Source organism: Gopherus flavomarginatus, chromosome 3, assembly GCF_025201925.1.
Source record: "Gopherus flavomarginatus isolate rGopFla2 chromosome 3, rGopFla2.mat.asm, whole genome shotgun sequence".
In the NCBI taxonomy this organism is placed as follows: domain Eukaryota; kingdom Metazoa; phylum Chordata; order Testudines; family Testudinidae; genus Gopherus; species Gopherus flavomarginatus.
The window spans coordinates 263,663,096-263,687,619 of NC_066619.1; the positions used below are offsets into that span (position 1 = coordinate 263,663,096).

Sequence of the window (24,524 nt, forward strand, 5' to 3'; positions counted from 1 at the left end):
ACCTATTAGATAGTCTTAGAATTAATAAGATGAAGCAGCTCAAAGAATTCTGATATGCATGAGGAGTTTTAATAAATCTGGCCATGTTTACATCTATTTTATATAAACCAGTTGCTAGAAGAAAGTTTCTGTTCGGACATTCTGAATTTTGGTGTGAAAGGATGTTGCTAGAAAAAGCAGTTGGGAAAAGAGAGCTTGGATCCTCTGCCACACAACTGGAAAGAGAAAATGAAGAACAGAAAAAAAAGAAAAGAAAATGAGAACTCCAGGCAGAGCTTAAAATAAGAAGTTTTCACTTTGAGGGAATTTAAACTAATCTCTTGAATTGCCCTTAGCAACCTAAACTGAAACTTTAAAAGGTTTCTGCTTTGGAAAATGTACCTTGAGATTCTCAGAGAGCACACTGTTAAAAACTAAATGCCCTTTCAATGGCTTTTCCAGCAGTGAAACACCTCCTATGTTCGATCTGATTTTGGTGAAACTTTAGAAGGAGCAATATAACTACTTGATCATATGGCAAAATTTGAAAGTACCACTTTATTTTTTACTTTGATTAAATGTATTCTAGTAATATTTGAACACAAAAAACCAGCACAATAACAGTTATTTAATATTTGAGTCATAACACTATAAAGACTTACAAACGTTGGAATTCTGACATTGAAACACTTCATCAGAATCATAAGCGTAGAGCTGGAACAGAATGGTGACAATTAAAAAAAAATCCACTAAGGGCCAGAGGTTTGATTCTGCTCCCATTGAGAGTCAATTACAAAACTGCCATTGACTTTAATGGCACAAGATTAATCCTAGACACCTTCCTAACAAAAGTCCCCCTGGCCTGAACAGAACAGCTCATGTGAGTACGATGAGCAGGATTTGGTCCTAGATCAGTTCAGAGTAACAGGGAAATTATACAGTATAGAAAAGCAGGCAGTATCTTTCCAGATTTTATTTTAAAAATATAAAATATTCAGTACTTCAAAAACTTACTAGTGTCTCTTCATTTGCAAAGGAAACTACTCATTACTTGGGGAATATTTCCTAAACATATATAAACAAAGGTTCTCCTTCAGCTGCAGTAATTATCATTCTACTTTCTTGTCCTTGATTAAATGTCTGCAACATCTGGCAACAGAAATCATTTTGTTTATTTTTAACAACCCACTTCCAGATTACTGGACTAAATTTAGACCTGAAGGAAGCAGGTGCAGCTCCAACATGTGTTGACTTGCACCAATTGGTCTGTTGAGCTTAAACGCTAACACTATAGAAGGGAAAAAAACCAAACATTCTAACTACTAGTGAAGTTATACAATCATTTTACATTTGCGTTACCATAAATTAACATAACAATGACAAGTGAATGAGAAACTTTGAATTAGTTATATCTACAGTGATATAAAACTTGAGGATTAATCAAAACCTCAAACTGGAAGTCAGCTTATCACATCTCTTGCATTGAAAGAACAATCAACTATTTTAAACGTTGTGGAACAGATAGTGTAAAGCACAGTAGCTTCATGGACTTCAAAGATACTCACTTACTCAATTCCAGTGATGCTATCTTGTTTATGCCCACTGAAAATCCTACCATGTTCTAAAAACCCCTTTGCTTTGCTAAAACTTTCCCAGAAACTTGAAAAAGTAAAACTGGTCTGTCTGTTCACAGTTCAAGGCAGACTTTTTTGCATGTTTAACGTCTGTAGCATGCCAGCAATTACAAGCCTTTTAGACCCTATTTGCTGTCAGGACACTGATGAAAGTAATATTTAGTTTTATATGTACGGAAGCTGTGAAAAGCAATTAACTTTAATGAGACTTGTTTTCTTTTAATCGGCGACTGATTAACATTAGCATGATTATTTTGAACTACATGCAGATGTGTTGTACTGTTCTTGCCATTATGTCAACAGTCCTTAAGATTGGGTCATATCTGATTTCAAACTCATTCTATCTCTTGGCATCTTTTGTATGAAATCTTCTTCATTTGAAATATGTGCTCCTTCCTCTCAGTGTCTGAAATATGTTATCAATCGTTGCCCTACTGGGCCACTCTTACATTTTTAATCTACATCCTCGACCTCAGCTTTCCGACAACGGGTTTATTAACACAAAATTCTGCCCACCATGATGGTCTCTCCAGCACCTTGCTGCCTTGAAGGACTATTGTCCACAGATTTTTATACAGCTGCAAAAGAAGAAACATGTAGATTACCATAAGCAGAAAATCATTTAAATTTCACAAAAGTTTAAACAATTCAAATAAAACCAACTAAAATGGAATTGCAATTGCAACTGTATTTCTAGGAATACAGAACAAGCACAAAATAAAGTGCATAATTACATGAAAGCAAGAACAAAACAAATTTGGGATCAGATCTTCAGCTGGAGTAAACTGGACTAGCCGTGTTGACGTAGTTGAGTGAGGCTGATTTGTGCCACCTAAGGATCTGGCCTTTCAACTTTTTAACTGGTATAAAACAATCACAAAACAAAAGAAAAACAGTGAAAACTCTAAGGTTCTTGATTTCTACTTAATTTTCTTGGTGATTTTTTTTATTCCATCTTTATTTCAGTTTTCTCAACAAGCACAGTTCATAGAGGAAAAATGAAATGAAGCCGTGTTTCACTCTGTCCATGCCTCTGGAAGTTAAAGCTGAAAATACTCTGTTTTTACCCTTCTTTCTATATGTTTTTGGCAAGTTATAGAATTTTTCTCCCAGATGTGAACACTTCTGTTTGAGCATCAGAAATTCGTCTCCCATCAGCACATTGTTAATTCATCAGTCTTTCCCAAATTGTTATTTTATACAGCTCAGCTAAAAGCATTAAATGGGAAATAAATTCTGCAAAAGGCCACTTTAATAGTGTAGATCTGTTGAGCACTAGTCAGATTATGCCTTTTACTATCTGGAAATATTTGACAGTTTCACAATTAATTTAAACTTTTTAATACCATCCTAGAAAAATGGGAGGAGGTGAGGGAGATCAGATTCTCACCTGGTGTCAATCACAATAGCTTCAATGATGCTACACAAATTTACACCAGCTGAGGCTTTGGTGCTACACGTTTAAAATAAAAATTGCAAAAAATCTCCAAAATAGTAAATACATTTGAACTTTGATTTTCTGGACCATGGTTAACTGAGACACTTGGGTCCATACAAAAGTTGGTTTGACCTCAGCATGCAAAATGGTAGATTTAGTATTGAAAAGCTAATGAAAACTTTATACACTTAGGCTGAGATTTTCAAAGCTGCCTTGGATGGGAACTGGGCATCCAAGTCTTCCAGGCAGCTTAACTCTTGAATCATTCAGTCCTAAAGCTGCACAGTAAGTTCTAAAGCCTCTTTCCTGCACAGTTTAAGAACTGCAGATTCCTGACCCCACCAACTCTACCTTAATGGAACCTTGATTATCCAAATGAAATTCATTCCCCTGTTACATTCAGATGATCTGGCCTGTACAGTACTGCAATCTGTACTTTGTTTTTCCATTGCCTTTCTATTCTTCATTCTCTTTATTTTTACCTCCTGAAATACAAGCTGTCTGTAATTTATTAACCAGTGAAATCCACTATCTATTCAGAACACACGTGCTTACTTCCATCAATTTCTTCTGCTTCTTATTGGATAGTTTAACATTCACATTTACAGTCATTTGCATACTTTTCTTTCTAATTTTCTGCTTTCAGTTATTTTGTCTTTGGATTCAGACTCATAACTGTGGCCCTAATTTTACTTAAGAACCATAATTTCCCTTTCCCGCTATGTAGGTGGTTCATATTTTAGTCATTTTTTAAAATTATTCCCTCTAAACCACTTCCTCAAAAACATTAAATGGATGTTCAAAAATGCTGTTGGAAACTTAGCAGGCAATTGGTAGCCTAAGACTTATTGACAGCCCATGGGATTTAGGCTCCTAATTGCATAAGGGACAGATTTTTAAAGGTATTTAGGTGCCTAGAGATGCAGGTAGGCACTTAGTGGAATTTTCACAAAGGGATTTCGTTCCTATAAGAGTTAGGCACCAAGGTGCTTTTGAATATTCCATTTTGAATGTGGGACTTTGGCTCCTAAGTCTCAGAGACACTTGAAAATTTTATCCCTAAGCTTTAATAAAGGCAAGAATCTGTATAACTCCACCAAGTACCCTAACCTTATGGGCCACTGAAACAAGTGGCTTTACTTTAAGGATATGTATGAAAATCTAATCACCAATTTAGGTGCCCAGATAGGAATTTGAGTACATAAAAGCAGACATGCAAGTGTGAAATTTTGACCATGCAATTGCTGACACTTAGCGACAGGGTGAGTTTAGCCCTTTCCCCCCATGAATAACGCTCCCATTGATGGGGAGTCCCATCCTTCGGAGGCCATGCTCCAAAACTACCAGGTCTAGAAGAGTCTAACAAAGTCACAGGTAGACTGTTCAGTGCCATGAAAATGACCACCTCCCCCTAATTCTATGTGTCTGACTCTTTGGTAATGACTCCCCTGCAATCAAATAAGTGAATTAGAAGTTACTGCTTTTATTTTGGGTAGTTTGATTAGGAACAGGGTGGCTCTTTCATTTAGACTAGTTAATTTTTATGTTGTTGATAGTTCAAGCAGTAAACAAGGTAGTGGAACAAAAACGGTCTTCAGCATTTTAATGATGTGTCTAGAACAACATTTTAATTGGTGTCTGCACAAGATAAAGCTGAAAATGCCACTTAGGGTTCCTGGAATGCAGACATCTGTGGGACTAACAGGGCAGATGAGTCATCTTTAGTCTCTCTCGTAGAAGGAATGAAATACTTTTAAAATGAGCTTTGCTACCACATGACACAGGGCCAGATTTTGCCCGGCCCTCACCCAAGTACACAATATGGGTGACAAAGGGAAAGATGTCAATATAGTACAGCATGTTTTGGATCAGACCCAATGTTCAAAGAACATTCTTATACCTTAGCATGGCCTGCATACAGGCCAGGCAGAATTGCCATGTGTCTGCTTATGAGAGCAGAGATTGTTCCATTTGTGTTCCCAAGAAGGGGAACCAATAGTGCACTGGGGAAAGCAGCGCTTCATGAAGGGGTGGGTATTGTAGTAAGTGCTTTTTGCTAAGGGGGCATTCTGAATACTTTTCACTTTCCTTGAGGGAAAGTGCAGCTCTGCACCACCCTGTTCTGTGAGCTGTACCTATCCAGTGTATTCACTGTAGCTCTCAGAAAACAGCGCATATTGTTTTGTTCAGCCGCAGATGTAAGAGGCTAGTAAGATCCACTAAGAGAAGTTTTTAGAACAGAAATTTTACGAGAATCATCCAGCTGTACAGAAAGACACTTTCCAAAGCCTTTTACTCTTAACTGGACGGAGGAAGAAACTGACATGCACAAAGGGATATCTGCAAATGAGCAAGCACTTCCAGGACCCACGGCACAATGTATTGCTTAGATGGTGCTAGAACGGACTGAATGACACTATGATGAACGCAGACACTGAAACACTCTGGCCGAGATTTTCAAAAGTGATTTTGAGTGCCCAACATGAGACCCTTTGAAGAGGCCTGATTTCAGAAAGTGATGAGAATCTATCCCGTTCAAAATCAGGGCCTCTGAAAGGTGCCCCAAGTTGGGGACCCAAAACCACAGTCACTTTTGAAAATCTTCACCCATTTTTTTTTTAAACCAAATTCGTTTGAGGCTCAGTTAGTGTTTGTAAAATACTTTGAGATCCTCCCAATAATGGTGTAAAGCACAGTGGTGGTGGTGTTGTTATTTCTGGTCTGTCAGTGTATCTGTTACTTTGCAAGCTAAGGGCTGTCTCAATCCATCACAAGACACTTCCGGGTATCATGTTATATACTCTCATTGAATAAATGTGATTCTCTCATGACACGCTTTCTGTTAATATCATTCTTGTGGGGTATTGAAAACTGTAGAGATTACAAGCTGTCGCCTTCAAATCCTAAGGGGTTTCTTGGTCCTGTTTGCAGGCTAGGGAGCTCTGAGCATGGAGTCTGGATCCTCTGCTGTCAGTCTGCCAAGAGCCAGCCTAGAGAAAGGTGGGGTGAGTTGTGAATTTCTGCCATCTATACCACACACCAATTTCAGCATCATGTAGTGTATGTGTAGCTACATGCAGCAGTTTAAAGCAGGCTGCGGCCACACTTCAGTGTATAGCTACGTGTCAGTGAAAGGCTCTGGCAGGGAGGAGGCAGCAGGGAAAGGATGAGCGTTTTCCCTGCTGCATCCCCCACTGCCAGAGACGTTCCCTGCTGGCGTCTTTCCCTGTGGCAGGGAAGGGCTCCAGTGTCAGGGAGTTGCTGGGGCTTTTTCCTGCTGCAGAAGTCTTTGCCTACAGAGGGAAAAGGCTCCAGAAGTGGGATGCAACAAGACTCCATGCTGACAGAGGCATGGCATGAGTGAGCAGACAGCATGTAGTGTACGTACTCTGGATACATTCCTACACCTGTCCGCCATGCTTTTACTTGCTTACCTCATGTCTCACAGTCTACACTGCTATTTCTGTCTGTGCTAGGAGGGCTATGCATGTACGTACTATACGCTGCTGAAAGAATCCCCCTTAGGGAGCAGCATGCGTTGTGTGTCTGGTTTTGGTTCTTGTGTGTTAAGGTTCTGGGTTTTAAGAAATAAAGTAGTGCTAGATCTTTCTGGAAGGTTGCAATGTAATTTCTCTGTTTTTTAGGCCATGACCATAACAATTCTTAGTTGGAACACGTTTTAATTTCACTTTGCTCTCATATTAGACATTTTCATTAAAAATCGTGAAAAAAACATTCACAGATGACACTAAAATGAGGGTGTTGTGAGCACCAGTGAGGTCAGAGGAATCATTCCTAGAAAGGTTAGAAATATGGGCAAGGAATAAAAACACAAGATTCAGACTGGTAAAGTGAAAGCTATGACATCTGATGAGACAATAATTTGACATAGCAACAGAACTAAACAGAAACAACAACCTAGGATGAAAATCTAGCTCCATTACAATCAATGAGAGTTTTGCTATTGACTTCAAAGGGGCCAGAATTTTACCCTTAGGGTGATGATAGATGACAAATTAGACTATGCTGGACAAAATGACAGAGAAGTAAAAAAGACCAGTTCACTTTGGGGGTCTATGTACATAGGTACAGTATCATGGAACAAGAAGATAGTAACAGAGAACCAGACTCAGTGAGTTTGGGTATCAGAAGAGTTGGAAAAGTTAGAAGGATTTTGGAGGCCCTCCAAATATTAAAATATCTAGAAAAGAGATCTTATGGTATGAACAGTAGCTTCTTCAATCTAGAGTATGCACAGATTTCTACCAAAGCAACTGTGACTTCCCCATATACTGGAGCATATCCTCATCTTGTGCAAACTGTCATAGCTCCACTGAAGTCAAAGAAGCTATGATAATTTGTCCAGTTACAAAAATGCTGTTTTAATTATTAGCTTTGCAAACACAGGAAGGTTTCTCTTTACCTCTCCATCAGCTCTGCCAATGGGTGAGTTCAGAATGAAGTCAGGAGGTGCAATAACATCCACCAAGGCAACTGCATCATCTTTCAACTGATTAAAAACAAAAAGCATAAATTTGGCAGCTCTTCTAGATTTCTGTGGGTACCTACGAACAACAAGCAGTGCTGGAAGCCACCAGGCAATGGTACCTTAAGAAGTTACACTTTGAAAGATCCACTATCAACACACTGTCTATTCACACTATTTTTGTCTTTCTTCCAGAGCTTATTTAAAAAAAAAAAAAGACCCAACTCTGTATTTTAGAAGTTTTCCATGCTTTCCTTAAAAGCGTTAAATTTTATTTTCATCTAGGCAGTACTGTGTATGTCCATACAAACTGATTAACACACAGCTCATTCATTAACATACAATTTCCAGATTCTTCTTCTTTACAATTCATATTTTGCCTGGTCAAAATGTGTGCTAGCTTGAAAAGCTACGTGTTGAGAAAAAAATAATACACACAATATTTATGAGCAGAGATGATAATGAAATAAATAGAATGGCATTTCTGCTCTCAAATGTTATATTGGCCTCCTATTTCGTCCAATAAACACATTACTTCAAATGACAAATGAAATCCAAAGCATCTTCTTCCAAGAATTTTCCCTCAAAATATGAAATATGACTTTCTTTGAGCTCTTGTAGAATACTCAAGATTTGACCCAATGCTACTAGCCTTCCCTTTTTAAAACAGGCTATTCAACTGCAAATAGGACAGCATCCCGATAGTCTCCTGAAGTGCAAAGTAAGTGGTATGTCTTTCTTCCATTATTGGCATGGTGTGTTGCTGTCCACTCACACCAGAATGATGTTAGAGACTTACCTTGGAACAAAGCTCCAGAATAGCATGCTGTATGAATCTACCAGGCTGCTCTCCTGAAACATATCCACCTGCAAATAGATTTATAATTAAATTAAATGGTGAAGCTAGGATTATGTTGATGTATTTCTTTTATCAATGGCATGGTTTTATAAATCTCTTCAGTATTGATGACTTTCTCACTCAAGAGGCAGACTTTAATAACTCGCTGCCTTAGGCACTAGCAGCCTTTTACATGTGTAAGTAAGTCCCAAGGCTTGTCTATGGCCCCAGGGTGTGTGAATCAGAGCATGCACTAGTGTGCTGCACTGTAACTTTCATGGGTGGATGCTGTGGGGGTGAACTAAAAGGTATCTAGTTCACATTAACATAGTCCTATTTGAAAGAGAACTATGTTAATGTGAACTTTTAGTTTGCACCAGCAGTATCCACATGGGACAGTTACGGCATAGCATGCTAGTGTGCACTGCAGTTCACTCCCCCAGAGTCTGAACTGCAGGGCCATGTAGACAAAGCTGCACTTGCAGTATGGCCATAGATCACCCCTCCCCCAGGGGCTGGATCTCACAGAGGTGGATAAGTTCACTACAGCTCTTGGGATAACAGAGCTGAGGCTTTTAGGTTAGCTAATAGAGGCTGATTCTTTTAGATCCAGAGTTAAATCCCTGCTTCTGACAGCCTACCCAGTAATGTTGCATTACACAGGCAATAACTAAATGTTCTATCGTATACTCCAGTCAAGAGTGTCTCTCTCTCCTTGCCAAAGTGCAATGCACTGTACAGAAAAAATAAAGGCTACAATTAGGGCTTTTTAAAAAGTGATCCACGCTGAAGATAGATTTGATCTCACCTTGGTAGAGCACGGCCATGTGTTTACTTAAAGACCACAGTCCATACAGAGCACTAAGATGCTTTAGCACAGGCTGGAGCGTAGATGGTGTGTCGGGATCATGAGTGTATTCATGATACCTTTGTAAGACTGTTTGCTCGATGAAAGCGATGGCTAACGAACGACAATAGTATACCTTAAGAAATAGAAAAGGATTAAATAACATGTTGACAAACAAAACACAAAAGGGCCAGATCCTTAGCTGCTATATAATGGCACAGCAACATTGAAGTTAATGGAGTTATGCCGATTTACACCAGTTGACAATCCTGCTCAAGTTTTAACGAATAAACAAGACTCTCTGGGAAGTGTGCACCTAGGGAAGTGCTTTCAAATTGTGCATTTCAAATGTCTGTTTGGCTAGGGACAATTAGGTTTTTCGGAAAGGCAATGAACATATCTACCACAACTGGAAATAAGGTTCCTAATTCTCCACCATCTCCCAACTTGTACAGTCACTTCTACCTGTCCAAAGTTAGGGCAAAACTGATGTATAACATGCTACCATTCTGATCTGGCAGCATTTCACACCCACTTTGTACAGGTGTAAATGACTACAGAAGGTGGAAGACAGTTGAGAATCAGGTCCAAGGTCTTAATGCCCATTGAGCTCGAATAGAAAATGCTATAGGAATTAATATGAATGATACCAGTAGGGTTCTATAGAAATTATTCTAAAATCTATAGTACTGAATAGAGACTGCTCTCCTTTCTATAAATTGTTTTAAACCATCTTATGGAATTCTATAGCAGGGATAGAATTTTCTACTAAATTATAGGAAAAGGAAGGGTCTGATCCTATAAATATTATTGGACATAGTGCTTACTAGTCCCCATTGACTCTAATGTTGTTTGAAAGAATGACAAAACTAACCCTTTGCTCTTATCCTATTAGCAAGGTAAAAAAAAACACTACCTCTTACAATATTTTTAATACACGGGATAGAAATATAGGGACTGATTATTTGCATAGGAAGCTTTGGTAGCCTTTATATAGCCACTTGAACTGGAATACCATTTAAATTTGAAACAGGTTGTTATATGAATGAATATGTATTTGAAAGCTGAATAGGAAGATGTTTGTGTTATAACAGTTTGTTACACTGCTCTCAGTTTTTTCCTACAGGCATTAATTTCGTATTATTTCAACTTGTTGGGTTTGTTCTATGTTCAGTAAATCACGGTTGGTCAGTTTCTTTTAAATCACTGCAATAGACAGCCTATTTAAAAAAACAAAATCCTATTCCAAATAATTCCACTCTCTTTGTATAGTTCTTCAATAGCACCCTTGATCAGTGTCATTACCAGAGATAAGCTTGAAGAACAAAAACCACATCTGAGCACCCATAAAACTTTGGGAGGGGAAGAGAGATTTTTTCACCCTCAATGGTTGGACCTGAATTTAGATCAGAATTTTGTGATTAGACCAATTCTCTAGTCACAATCAAATGTCTCTCAATATCCCTGCCCTGTTCGAGCCCTGAGAATGAGTCCCCCTCTGCGACTTCTTTCTACTTTATAAACCCAGTCTTGTAGTCCTGCATTTTTCCCATTAACTTTGTGGCTGAGAATAAATGGACAGGACTCCCTTCCGAGCCTGTTAATCCTGTTCAGCCAGCATGAGACATCACAGATGAGTGATACAAAGCATTTCCTCCCCTGCTACCCTGGGCTGTCCAGTGAACTCTGAACTCACCATAGCCCAGGGATAGGCCAGGAATTTGTCCCAGGTCTCCTGCTGCATGACTGAACACTACATCATTTCTCTGCCAAGGGGTTGACAGAAAGCGCTTCTTCACGCCCTGATGTTTTAAAATCAAACCTACCAAGGTCTCCAAAGCTCCATGATGCTAATCATTTTCAGATGTATTTAATGAACATTATTTACAAGAAAAATCCTCCTCTGTGCTGCACAAGCATTGCAGGGAGGGAAGAGAGTCTAATGAATACAAGGAAGAAGTAGGGCAGGGTACCTCTATATTGCTCAGCTTCTTAACACACTTGGCTATGCACCACATTCCTAAAGGGGCGTAGTCATTGGGTAATGGGCCATACCAGATGGAATCATAGTTGTATTTATGCTGTCAGTAGTAAGTGCCAGCCAGGGGACACGTTGTTCACAATCTGATACTGACCCAGCAAAGTAGACATTTCTCTCTTATTCTAAGCTGTTGCTCGGATGAAGGCTCTGATGGTGGTTACTTCTACCATAGCTTTTGCGAAGTCCCAACCAGCAGAGCTATCCTGGGTGGTGGAAGCCTGGGTGAAGCCTGGTCTTCTCTACTTGGATACAGAGTTGAGTATTTCTTGTAAGTTTTCAATGTACTTTGCAGGTAAGGTTGGCTGCCTCCAGAGCAGCAGATCCCCCTCAGGAATAACAAATGCCAAGAATTCTGTGCTTTGGGTTCCGGCCAGTTTTGTTCACTGAGGAGAGAGATGGATGGGGAAGTGCTGCAAGCTGTGATTTGGAGCCATGCCCTCCTTGGCTGTTAAAATCTTGTTAGGGGACAGTGGATCCACTCGTCGTATGACTGTCAATGTTTTCTTGTCACTTTCCAATATTGTCAGTCTGGTATATGTCATGAGGGCTCTGCATTTGAATTATAGACATTAGAGATGGAAAAGACCTATTAGGTCATCTAGTCCATCTACCTGCCAGAACAGGATTCTTTCTTACAGTATGTATTTGGCCACAAGTGCAGAATAATAAGCAGATATAGATGTACTAATTAGGAGTGGTAGTGGATTTAATAGTAGTAGATATAATCTTCAAAAGAGGAGTTAAAAATTAAGATTAATTTGAATTTATTACACAACTATGTCTGCACGGTTCTGACGGAAACTATGTTTTGAAAGATTTTACTGATTGTAATTCTCCTCGTTTAATGCACATGGATGGGAATCATTTTTATTAGTTACTATGATTTGCTGCTTTATGAATGACAGAAGGATAAAGGAAACCAGAGCTGGCAAACTTGGAGGAAAACAGACAGTAAATAAGGTTGGACTTTGAATAAATTGTTACCTGACTGTTGTTTCTTGCTTCAAAATCACTATTCCCACTCTGTTTCTCATGGCTCAATTTCAGGGCACTTTCTCGGAGCAGGTAACAAACCAGCCATTTATATGCAGCTAATGGAACTGAAAGAGAGAAGAAATTTTCCACGTGGTAAAGAGAGGAAAACTGAAATATTGCATGTTGATGCTCCTATTGCTAGTAATCACAAACAGAACTGACTTTATTCTAAACTCATGTTATTTGGGACAGACACTGGATTCCTGTTAGAGGCTTACATAAATCAATTAAAAAAAAAGTTGTCAGGGAGCCAGTTGTGACCCTTTTCCTCTGCAACCTGACCCTAGCAATGAGGAGCTGGTCTAACTTATCCCACTGATGTAAGGTCCCTGAATGACTTATGCCAGTGGAAGGCAGGCATAGTAAAGCTCCGCTCTGCCATGACCCTTCCCTGCTTTCAGCCTTCACCACCCTTTCTCCAAGATCCTGAGGTGAGTGTGGGCAGCTTTCACAGGAGGAACTATGCCACCTCCACCAGCTTGTGACCACTGGAGAGTTGCCCTTTGCTAAGGGAATGCTCTGCTGGCAACCCACTGCCACAAAACAGCAACTTTGAAGTGCCTGACTGGGGCAAAGTTGCCAAGAGAATTCTGACCATAGTCTTTGAAATAAGAATAAACAAGGTCTTGCTCACATATATTAATTAAATATCCCATGACACTTTTCACAAGAATGGGTTGTTTCCTGTAACAGAGTCAAATTCTCAGTTTATTATTTATATTCTGCCTTCCTACTGGTTCAATCTCATAAAGTATTTTCTCTTCCTCTTCTAAAGCTCAATCCTGAAAGGTGCTGTGTATCTCCTTGCATTGAGGATAGCCAACACCTTGCGTGTTGAGCCTTTAAAAGTTGTGGCGTGACTGTATATGCCATTAAACTGTTGCCATGTTCCACCCATATGTGGCTGTATTTAAGTGGCAAGTGAAGTAACCACTGCACAGCAGCATGTTAAATTTTTTAAGCACTCTGGGATTATTAGGGAAGCAGGTATTACAGAGTACATATAGGCATGTTTAGTGTTGAGAAAAAGAAGACCGAGGGGGCACTTTATAACCATCTTCAAATATATTAAGGACTATTATAAAGAGGATGGTGATCAATTGTTCTCCATGTCCAGTGAAGATAGGACAAGAATTAATGAGCTTAATCTGTAGCAAGGGAGATTTAGATTAGGTATCGGGACACACTTTCTAACTATAAGGATAGTTAAGTACTGGAATAAGTTACCTAGGGAGGTAGTGGAATCCCTGTCATTGGAGGCTTTTAAGAACAGGTTAGAAATACACCTGTTAGGAATGGTGTAGGTACACTTGGTCCTACCTCAGTATAGGGGTGGGGGTGGAGGAGGCATGCCTAGATAACCTCTCAAGGTCCCTTCCAGTTCTACATCTCTATGATTCTTGGGCCTGGTCTACACTAGGCAGGGGGATCGACCTAAGATACACAACTTCAACTACGAGAACAGTTTAGCTGAAGTTGACATATCTTAGGACAACTTACCTCACAGCGCGGGGTTGACTGCCACTGCTCCCCCATCGACTCCGCTTCCACCTCTCACTGGGGTGGAGTACAGGAGTCGACAGAGCGATTGGGGATCGATTTATCGTGTCTACACTAGACACGATAAATCGATCCCCGATAGATGGATCACTACCCGCCAATCTGGCAGTGTAGACATACCCTTGGCTAAATCCTGGTGGCCTAAATCCTAGTCAGAGACTTAGTCCAATGCTATTAAATTACTTCTAATAGAAAATTAATACAGATGAACAGATTTAGTTTTTCTTCCAACTGTGATTTGGCTGCTTCGGTAGGTATTAACTGATGAGACAAAAATGTGCTTAGTTATTAGTTTGTGCTGTCCAGCATGTCACAAGCTTGAGTTTTACCACAAAGACAAAGCAAACAATCATTTCAGCAAGCCTTTCTTCTAAGCCTTTGCATTTTGAAGCTAGTCAGATGTTAAGTTTTTGTCATAACTATTGAGGCATTATCTCACTTGGAGCTCTGCATCATTACCGAGACTGCAGTAATCCCAGTATTTCTTCATTCAATTAGCTGAGCACTGAAGCAGTTATTTGGATTCCAGGAAACAAGCAGATTGCCTGTTAATGACATCTATAAATTAAGGTTAAATTTCTACCCACAATAAATTCTCAGTTTTATAGACTCACTTTTGTCTTAAATCCTCATATAGATCTGATTCCCTCTAATTTCCCCCTAGGGGCCAATTTGGGTAAATAGCAGCAATAAGATCGTGGGAATGGCATGTACTGTCTTTCTTAATTTGATTATAGCAGAGAAAACTAAGCCAACTGCTTAAGCTCTTTTCTCACTGTTTCTCCATTTTTTCCAACCAAACCAAAGACAATTATTACACAGTGACATACTTTGTGCATATTTTACTGTTCAAAATGTTGCCCTGCTCTACACTGTTCTAACTCACATGCACTTTCCTTATAAATCTATTTCAAGGCCCCAATCTAATTACATCAAACGGAGATCTGGCCCATATGAGAGTTCCTGGCCTTGTCTACACTACACAGTTTTGTCAACAAAAGTCAGGTTTTGTAGACAAAACAGTGGAGGTGTACACACAACAATGTTCCTCCCACTGATTTAACTCTCCTGCTACACCAACAGAATAAAACCACCTTGACAAGTGACATAGAGCTTTTTGGGACAAAGTTACAGCGACACGGTGTCAGTGTAACTTGTTTGTTACCCTAAGTGGCCTCTGGGAGGTGTCCCACAATGCCCATCATGACCACTCTGGTAAGCAGTCTCTAGTCTGCAAACGTACTCAGGCATGTGCTCCTCCCACTTTAAAGAATTTTTGAAGTTCCACTTCTTGTTTGCTCAAAGTGGACAGCTCATATCGCATCTTCCCAGTTGACCATGCTGGCTCTCCACAACAAACAGGCTCCTGCGTGGAGTAAAATGGAAGTTGCTGGATCTGTTGGGTCTGTTTGGAGAGGAGGATGTGTAGTTGTAGCTCCAATCCAGCCATAGGAACGTTGACACCTATGAGCAAATTACTCGTGGCATGGATGAAAAGGGACAAAAAAGGGACACGTAGCAGTGCCATGCTAAGATAAGGGAGCTAAGGCAGGTGTACCAGAAGGCACGGGAGGCCAACCATTGCTCTGGTGTGCTACCAAAAACATGCTGCTTCTACAAGGAGCTTCACACCATCCTCAGCAGTGACCCCCACCTCCCCTGCCAAGAGCCCTGTGGATACTTCGGGGGGGACTGGAGGCAGTAGCCAGCAGAGTCAGCCCTGAGGAGGTCGAGTTGGAGGAGGATGTGGGACAGGCGACAGGCTCGTCTGGTGGCGTGGCAAGCCAGGACCTCCTTGACTCCAGAGTGTTCTAGCCGGTCCAGCAGTCCTGCTCTGGTGTGCCTGAAGCAGGAGATGGGAGCTCTGATGAGTACTTATTTTACTTTGATACTGCATGGTTGCATAAAGTAGAGGTGTCTTTTATTTTGCTACATGGTGCATGTGGGAGAAGGGACTGAAATTAACAACACTAGGTATTGTTTGCATCTGCTTCACATTTCCCTGTGCTGCTATGCAGTGGGGGTCTTGCAAAACAGTTTGTTAATGCACACTAGGATCTCCTGGGAATCCTTCATAGAGATAAAACGGTTACTCATCTTCTTGTAACTGCTGTTCTTCGAGATGTGTTGTTCCCATCCATTCCAATCAGTTGTGTGCGCATGCCGTGTGCATGGTCATTAGAAATTTTTTCCCTTAGCAGCTCCCGTGGTTGGCTGGGGAGCTGGCTGCGGAGCCCCCTGGAGTGGCGACCCAACCCCCCTTCAGTTCTTTCTTACTGTTGGAACTCTCACTTGCCTTGCAAGTATTCCCTTAGCTTAGTTATCTAGTTCTCTTTTTTCAGAATAGTGTTACTTGGCGCTTGTAGTGAAAACCACCCAGATCCTTTGTCCCATCTTGCACGCACGCCCTTGGGTCAAACTCACCATGATTAGAGCTCTGGCTGTGCTTGCCAAGAAAAAGTGAGAAAGAGGCGTATGTAACTTTTATGCTTTTATGATTAAAGACTATGAGTGAAATCACAATACTGACTCTGTGTATTGTTTCTTTTGCTGATGCAGATGTGCCCTTGAGGGCCAGCTCCTACACACTGGCGGAGCGCCTCTGTCAGATAAGGAGGTGAATGAGGAAAAGTAAGGACAGTTCTCATTTTGTAGTCCTTGTGCTGTAGGGCGGGTATGAGCTCTGCACAGAGTTCAAGGAAGGTGGCTTTATGCATATGAAAGTTCTGCAGCCACTGCATATCATCCCATATCTGCATCACAATCTGATCCCACCACTCAGTGCTTGTTTCCCGAGTCTAGTAGCAACAATCCACCGTTTGCAGCTGTTCCGTGAATACCAACATCAATCTTGAATTGTTTCTTTCCACTTACCACTAGACTGGTGAGCAGTGCAGGATCCATGCTTTCAGGCAGAGATGGCAGGTGCAAAGTTTACAGGGGCAGTTGAAAAATGGCCTCAAATGCAGTTGGAAGACCTTGGAATTTTGGGATGGAGAAAACTCCTAGAACTCTTAGTAGGAGAAGGTGATGATTTGCACAGTGGGATAGCTATTCACAGTGCACTGCTCTCTCTGTCGGTGCAAGAAGCATTGTATAAACATGCACAAGCGATGTAATTACAGCAGTTTATGATAGACATAACTTAAGTCTACTTAACTCTGTAGTGTAGACATGGCCTTTTCTAAAAACAATACAATATTGGAGGACAACTACCAACAAATACAACTTTAGCGGAACAAGAATAACACTTTACTTGAAGAATACATGCAATCCAACATTGCATGAAACCATTTTGTCTAGCAATTTCATGCTAGAATTCAGTTTGCATGTTTTGTGCCAATGAGCCATATTAAGAAATGAAAATTTGGTCCCTAGTAAATTGCAATGTGCATCACACAACATAAATAAATAATAAAATGCAATTTGATGGAGAATATGTTATAAGAAAAGAAAAAAACACTGGATCAGGTGAGAATTCGAATGTTCAGCTGTCAGCTTATCAGATCCAGAGCTGGATGAATAATACAGAAAACTCTGTAAATTTTCGTATAGTATCTTTACATTTTTTAAAAATACCATCTCTATAATTTGGCTGAAAAACAGCAAATATTTTTGCCAAAAAAACCATCAAAAATTTGAAAATTTTAAACCAGCTCTGTCAGATTCCCTTTGCTGTCTAGAAAGGCGGCTGAAAGGACATAGCACTTCTCTCGGCCACCCAGGTCACAGGTAGCACAAGAACAGCACCTGTTTTTAGTGTGTCTGCTTTGGAATGAAACCAAAAAGTGAAGGGCTGTGCAAAAGTAGGAATAAAAACACCCAATCAATCAAGTTAATTCACATTTTAATCTGAATTAATTTACCCATCCTAGTTCTCTTGCAGTCAAGGCTCTACACATATCATAATAAATACCAGAGTAAAAACATTGCTTATTAGGGATCATAGAATCATAGGGTTAGAAAAACATAAGAATGGCCATACTGGGTAAGACCAAAGGTCCATCCAGCCCAGTATCCTGTCTACCGACCATGGCCAATGCCAGGTGCTCCAGAAGGAGTGAACCTAACGGGTAATGATCAAGTGATCTCTCTCCTGCCACCCATTTCCACCCTTTGACAAACAGAGGCTAGGGACACCAATTCCTTACCCATCCTGGCTAATAGCCATTAATGGACTTAACCTCCATGAATTTATCCAGTCCTCTTTTAAACCCTGCTATGGTCCTAGCCTTCACAACCTCCTCAGGCAAGGAGTTCCACGGGTTGACTGTGCTCTGTGTGAAAAAAAAACTTCCTTTTATTTGTTTTAAATTTGCTGCCCATTAGTTTCATTTGGTGGCCCTTAGTTCTTATATTATGGGAACAAGTAAATAACTTCCTTATTCACTTTCTCCACATCACTCATGATTTTATATACTTCTATCATATCCCCACTTAGTCTCCTCTTTTCCAAGCTGAAAAGTCCTAGTCCTAGAGCAACAAGAATGATTAAAGGTCTTGAGAACATGACCTATGAAGGAAGGCTGAAGGAATTGGGTTTGTTTAGTTTGGAAAAGAGGAGACTGAGAGGGGACATGATAGCAATTTCCAGGTATCTAAAAGGGTGTCATCAGGAGGAGGGAGAAAACTTGTTCACCTTAGCCTCCACTGATAGAACAAGCAATGGGCTTAAACTGCAGCAAGGGAGATTTAGGTTGGACATTAGGAAAAAGTTCCTAACTGTCAGGGTAGTTAAACACTGGAATAGATTGCCTAGGGAAGTTGTGGAATCTCCATCTCTGGAGATATTTAAGAGTAGGTTAGATAAATGTCTATCAGGGATGGTCTAGACAGTATTTGGTCCTGCCATGAGGGCAGGGGACTGGACTCGATGACCTCTCGAGGTCCCTTCCAGTCCTAGAGTCTATGAGTCTTTAATCTCTCCTCATATGGGACCCGTTCCAAACCCCTAATCATTTTAGTTGCCCTTCTCTGAATCTTTTCTAAGGCCAGTATATCTTTTTTGAGATGAGGAGACATCTTTACGCAGAATTCAAGATGTGGGTGTACCATGGATTTATATAAGGGCAATAAAATATTCTCCGGTTTATTCTCTATCCCTATTTTTAATCCTGTTTGCTTTTTTGACTGCTGCTGCAAACTGCGTGGATGTCCTCGGGGAACTATCCACAATGACTCCAAGATCTCTTTCTTGATTAGTTCTAGCTAAATTAGCCCCCATCATATTGTATGTATAGTTGGGGTTACTTTTTCCAATGTGCATTACTTTACATTTATCCATATTAAATTTCGTTTGCCATTTTGTTGCCCCATCACTTAGTTTCGTGAGATCTTTTTGTAGTTCTTCACAGTCTGCTTTGGTCATAACTATCTTGAGCAGTTTAGTATCATCTGCAAACTTTGCCAGCTCACTGTTTACCCCTTTCTCCAGATCATTTATGAATTAAGTTGAATAGGACTGGTCCTAAAACTGACCCTTGGGGAACACCACTAGTTACCCCTCTCCATTCTGAAAATTTACCTTTTATTCCTACTCTTTGTTCCCTTTTAACCAGTTCTCAATCCATGAAAGGATCTTCCCTCTTATCCCATGACAACTTAATTTACGTAAGAGCCTTTGGTGAGGGACCTTGTCAAAAGCTTTCTAGAAATCTAAATACACTATGTCCACTGGATCCCCCTTGTTCATGTTTGTTGACCCCTTCAAAGAACTCTAATAGATTAGTAAGACACGATTTCCCTTTACAGAAACCATGTTGACTTTTCCCAACAATTTATGTTCTTCTATGTGTCTGACAATTTTGTTCCTTACTATTGTTTCCACTAATTTGCCTGGTACTGACGTTAGACTTACCGGTCTGTAATTGCCGGGATCACCTCTAGAGCCCTTTTTAAATATTAGTATTACATTAGCTAACTTCCAGTCATTGGGTACAGAAGCTGATTTAAAGGACAGATTAGAAACCATAGTTAATAGTTCTGCAATATCACATTTGCGTTCTTTCAGAACTCTTGGGTGAATGCCATCTGGTCCTAGTGACTTGTTACTGTTAAGTTTATCAATTAATTCCAAAACCTCCTCTGGTGACACTTCAATCTGTGACAATTCCTCAGATTTGTCACCTGCAAAAGACAGCTCAGGTTTGGGAATCTCCCTACCATCCTCAGCCATGAAGACTGAAGCAAAAAATTTATTTAGTTTCTCCGCAATGACTTTATTGTCTTTGAGTGCTACTTTTGTATCTCAATCATACACGGGCCTCACTGGTTGTTTAGCAGGCTTCCTGCTTCTGATGTACTTAAAAAACATTTTGCTAATACCTTTTGAGTTTTTGGCTAGCTGTTCTTCAAACTCGTTTTTGGCTTTTCTTATTACATTTTTACACTTAATTTGGCAGTGTTTATGCCCCTTTCTATTTACTTCACTATGATTTGACTTTCACTTTTTAAAAGATGCCCTTTTATCTCTCGCGGCTTCTTTTACATGGTTGTTAAGCCATGGTGACTCTTTTTTAGTTCTTTTACTGTACATTTAAGTTGGGCCTCTAGTATGGTGTCTTTGAAAAGTGTCCATGTAGCTTACAGGGATTTCACTCTAGTCTCTGTGCCTTTTAATTTCTGTTTAACTAGCCTCCTCATTTTTGCTTAGTTCCCCTTTTGGAAATTAAATGCCACAGTGTTGGGCTGTTGAGGTGTTCTTCCACCACAGGCATGTTAAATGTTGTTATACTATGGTAACTATTTCCAAGAAGTCCTGTTATAGTTACCTCTTGGACCAGATCCTGCGCTCCACTCAGGACTAAATTGAGAGTTGCCTCTCCCCTTGTGGGTTCCTGTATCAGTTGCTCCAAGCAGCAGTCATTTAAAATATCAAGAAATTCTGTCTCTGCATTTCATCCTGAGGTGACATGTACCCAGTCAATATGGGAATAATTGAAATCCCCCAATATTACTGAGTTCTTAATTTTGATAGCCTCTCTAATCTCCCTTAGCATTTCATCGTTACTATCACTGTCCTGGTCAGGTGGTCGATAATTATAATTATAATAGATTCCTACTGTTATATTCTTATTAGAGCATGGAATTACTATCCATAGAGATTCTATGGAACAAGGGTCATCTAGTGTAACCCCCTGCCAAGATGCAGGACGTTGTGTCTAAAAGGATGTGCCATAGTCTGAGCTCTCTTGAATGCTGTGTGTTCGGAAGCATCACTCAATCTCTAATGCTTATAGGTAAGCTGTCTGCTTACAAAAGATGGTGGAAAAACACAGAATGGAGAAAGAGAGAGAAGAAAAATCAGTTGGCTGGGGGGGAAGGGACAGAGTGAAAATAACTATTTGTATTGAGAAAATAGAAAATGGCTACCTGAGGAGTCCATGCAATCTTCAACATTAGAGGCTGTGAATTTCTGGCCAAGAATATGATTGTAGTCTTCCAAAAAGTTTACTGATCCAAGAGGGGATGCAATAGAAGCTTTATCTGGAATACCAACGATGAATTGATGTGTTACAAAGTCGGTGTCAGAGTATTTTGAGGTAAAACACTATCCTAGGGCTAGGTTTACTCTTTCTTGATAGGTCAGGTGCTGAAATGCCAAAATATTTAGCTTATTACTGCCTAGTGGGGACTCAGCTGAATGAGGTGAGGTGAATAAGTGCTGAGGAGCTGACCTGGCTAGTTGCAAGCTCCCAGTGGAGCGGAGATTGTAGATTCAATACCCATAAATGTGTTTTCCGCACCTGGAAGATGTTGGCCAGAATCTGTGCCAGAAATTTGTCCCGTGATCTTTTATCCAGAAAACAACAAAATGCTATCGTTAAAATTATTCAGTTAGGCTAAACATTCTGCAACCTGTACTCTCAGTGCCTAGTACCATAGTTCCATCTGGAATGAGTGACACAGATGCAGATGCTATTTAACGCATATAAGGGTGGTAGGAGATAGATTGCCTTTATATTATTTTTCAAGGACCACAAAGCCCTGCCCTACTCGGTGCAGAAAGCTTCAAATGACTTCCAGTGGACTTGGGAGTTTGAATCCCTCGCAGATAGAGCATCAAGCCCTACATTACTTTTTATCATGTTAATTTTTCAAAACTACCTACTTACAACATGGAAAACAACTAGTTACGACGAGGTCCAGATACTGTGGAGACTGATGCAACAGAAATATAGAGAGAGGGAGATCAAGACATTTGTTTATGAAGGTACCTAGAACATTATTTATGATCTACAAATAATGATTACATAAATAAATTCTGTCAGTATGAATTATCTCCTAGTCTTGTTACCAAATCACCACTAAATCTAAAACAAGATATAGTACTGCATGCTAACCTTGGTGTTTAGCATTCACCCAGCTCAGTAAGTAGTTGCTGGTTTGCTGAAGCAGAACATTATTGTCTCCTTCATAGGTGCAGTTTGGGTCATTGTCATTTCGAATATCACCTAGACGATTCACTTTTAAAAGAAAAGTCACAAATTTTAATATGTAATGTTACTCAATCATTATACAAATATAAAAGAACTTGGAAACAATTATTATATGAGTTAAAAAGAATAAGAAATCTGAATCAGTTTTCAATACAATATAATTATTCTTATCAACAGATGATGCTGAAAAGTTACCCTTTGTTTACAAAACTAAATACATGGGGGCAAATTTTCAGAAGCAAAACATCCATTTGATGAGGGCAATCTGCATGTGCAACATCTGCATCTATATTTCTCCTCCAAATGAACTGCAATGGCACTTTGGATAGTTGTAACTGCCTCATGGCCAGTGCAAATATTACACTTTGCACCTGAAATTCATTTTGTGGGTGCAGATTTTGCATGTGCAAACTGGACCTGTGTGACACTCCGTTCCTCAAAATAGTACCCTGGAACCCCCATCTTCACCACCCTGACATGATTATGATATGTTTTGTACAGAGAATGCCTTGTGAGATATCATTTAAAAAGTTTTGACCTGTTGAACATTAACATCCTGTTGAATTATATGTGCTATCAGTGTATGTGAAGTTATGAAATACTGCTCCGTGTTACTGAAATATGTTGTGAAATGGGGAATGCCCACAGCTAGCCTTTCAGTAGCAACAAAGAAGCAACTATCTCTGGCCAGACAGGCGTTGATAGCCCATCAGGAAGAATCCACTCTTCCAGAGGCTTCTCAGAGAGGGCAGGTGTGCAATGAGGGCTACCTAACCCCCACCTCACAGCAAGTATCTTTCTGGCAGTTGGAAGGAAGTATAAAAGGGGGACAGTGACATCATCACTTGGCCTCTCTCCTTCCCCATCTCAACACCTGGGAGAGCATCTGGAAGACAAAGAGTTTGAACCGGGGAGACTGGTCTCAGGCTGGGAAGGGAATCTAGCCTGTGTATTAAGGACTGTGAGCTGCCTGTAACATGTATTAGGGTGAGAAGAGCTATTTGATTCAGATCTTACTTAGGCCATGTCTACACTTACAAACTAACAGTGACACAGTGGTACTGATATAGCTGTGCAGCTGAAAGAGCACACGTGTAGCTGCGTTATGCCGACATGAGAGAGCTCTCCTGTCGACATAATAAAACCAGCTCAATGGATGGCGGTAGCTATGTTGGTGGGAGGGGTGTCTCTCACTAATATAGCACTGTGCACACGAGCGCGTATGCCAGCAAAACGTACGTCGCTCAAGGGGATGGTTTTTTCACACCCCGACTGACAAAAATTTTGCCAACATAAGTGCTAGTGAAGACATGGCCGTAGTCTGTTAAAGTTAGAATTTAGGCTGCGTTTCTATTTTTATTTCTTATGTAACCAACTTTGATCTCTATGTCTGCTACTTATAATCATTTAAAATCTATCATTCTGTAGTTAATAAATCTGTTTTATATTTTACCTAAAACTGTGTGGTTTTGATTAAAGTGCCTGGGAAATTTCAGCTCAGGTTTAAAAGGACTGTTGCACGTCCCTTTGGTGGAGTGACAAACTAATTAATGAGCTTGCACTGTCCAAGAGAGGTTTGAGCAGTGAAAGATGGTATATTTCTGGGGTGACTGCTGGGTATGAGTCTCCACATGCTGATGGCTGAGTGATAATAGCACCAGGAGGGGTTGGTTGTTTGTCACCAGCATAGCACTGTGGGAGACAGCCCAGGCTGGAGGATTAAGGGGGCATAGCGGTCTGACAGATCCAGTTTGTACCCTGGGGACACCGTCACAATCTGTAAAAAGGAAGATTGGGCCAAAGCCCTTTTGAAAACTTACTGCCACTGATGCGTACATTTGTACACAACAAAAACTGTGATAGAAATGTGTGCAAACAATCTTTAACTGACTGTATCTGTTCAGGAGTTTGTAACTTACTGGCCAGGTAACCATGTCCTCCACAAGCTTCTCGACATTCCTGGGCTGCTTGCTGGGCAGTCCAGGAGGCCAGTGGTTTACCACCAGTAGACAAGGCATGAATCTCACGTCCAATTTCAGCCTTTGTAAAAAATAAGCTAACGGTAAATAATGTTTTTTAAACAAAATAAGTTCAAGAGTACACACAAAAAACTAAGGGTGAAATTCATCCCTGTGACTGCCACAGACTTTATCAAGACCAGGGATTGAACCAGGTATTAAAAGCCTGAATACCTCTTGAACAAAAAAGAGCCAGGCTCTCTAGCTGTG

The 24,524-nt window shown here is 40.3% G+C and overlaps 1 protein-coding gene across 6 annotated transcripts in view; it reads right to left on the reverse strand.

The window, feature by feature from the left end:
• Positions 1 to 518: 518 nt before the first annotated feature.
• ACOX3 (acyl-CoA oxidase 3, pristanoyl) overlaps positions 519 to 24,524 on the reverse strand; it is a 69,974-nt gene continuing 45,968 nt past the window's right edge. For 4 of the 6 annotated variants that reach the window (XM_050947601.1, XM_050947600.1, XM_050947599.1 and 1 more), the window contains 8 exons: positions 24,216 to 24,336; positions 22,201 to 22,323; positions 21,230 to 21,343; positions 12,248 to 12,363; positions 9,184 to 9,358; positions 8,337 to 8,404; positions 7,475 to 7,561; positions 519 to 2,191 (listed from right to left, as the gene is read on the reverse strand). In XM_050947601.1, the coding sequence (XP_050803558.1) occupies positions 2,072 to 2,191; positions 7,475 to 7,561; positions 8,337 to 8,404; positions 9,184 to 9,358; positions 12,248 to 12,363; positions 21,230 to 21,343; positions 22,201 to 22,323; positions 24,216 to 24,336 (924 nt within the window). In that variant the 3' untranslated portion in view covers positions 519 to 2,071. Of the gene's footprint in view, positions 2,192 to 7,474; positions 7,562 to 8,336; positions 8,405 to 9,183; positions 9,359 to 10,036; positions 11,813 to 12,247; positions 12,364 to 21,229; positions 21,344 to 22,200; positions 22,324 to 24,215; positions 24,337 to 24,524 lie in introns of those variants that run through there. The other 2 variants (XM_050947602.1, XM_050947605.1) reach the window with 2 other exon arrangements.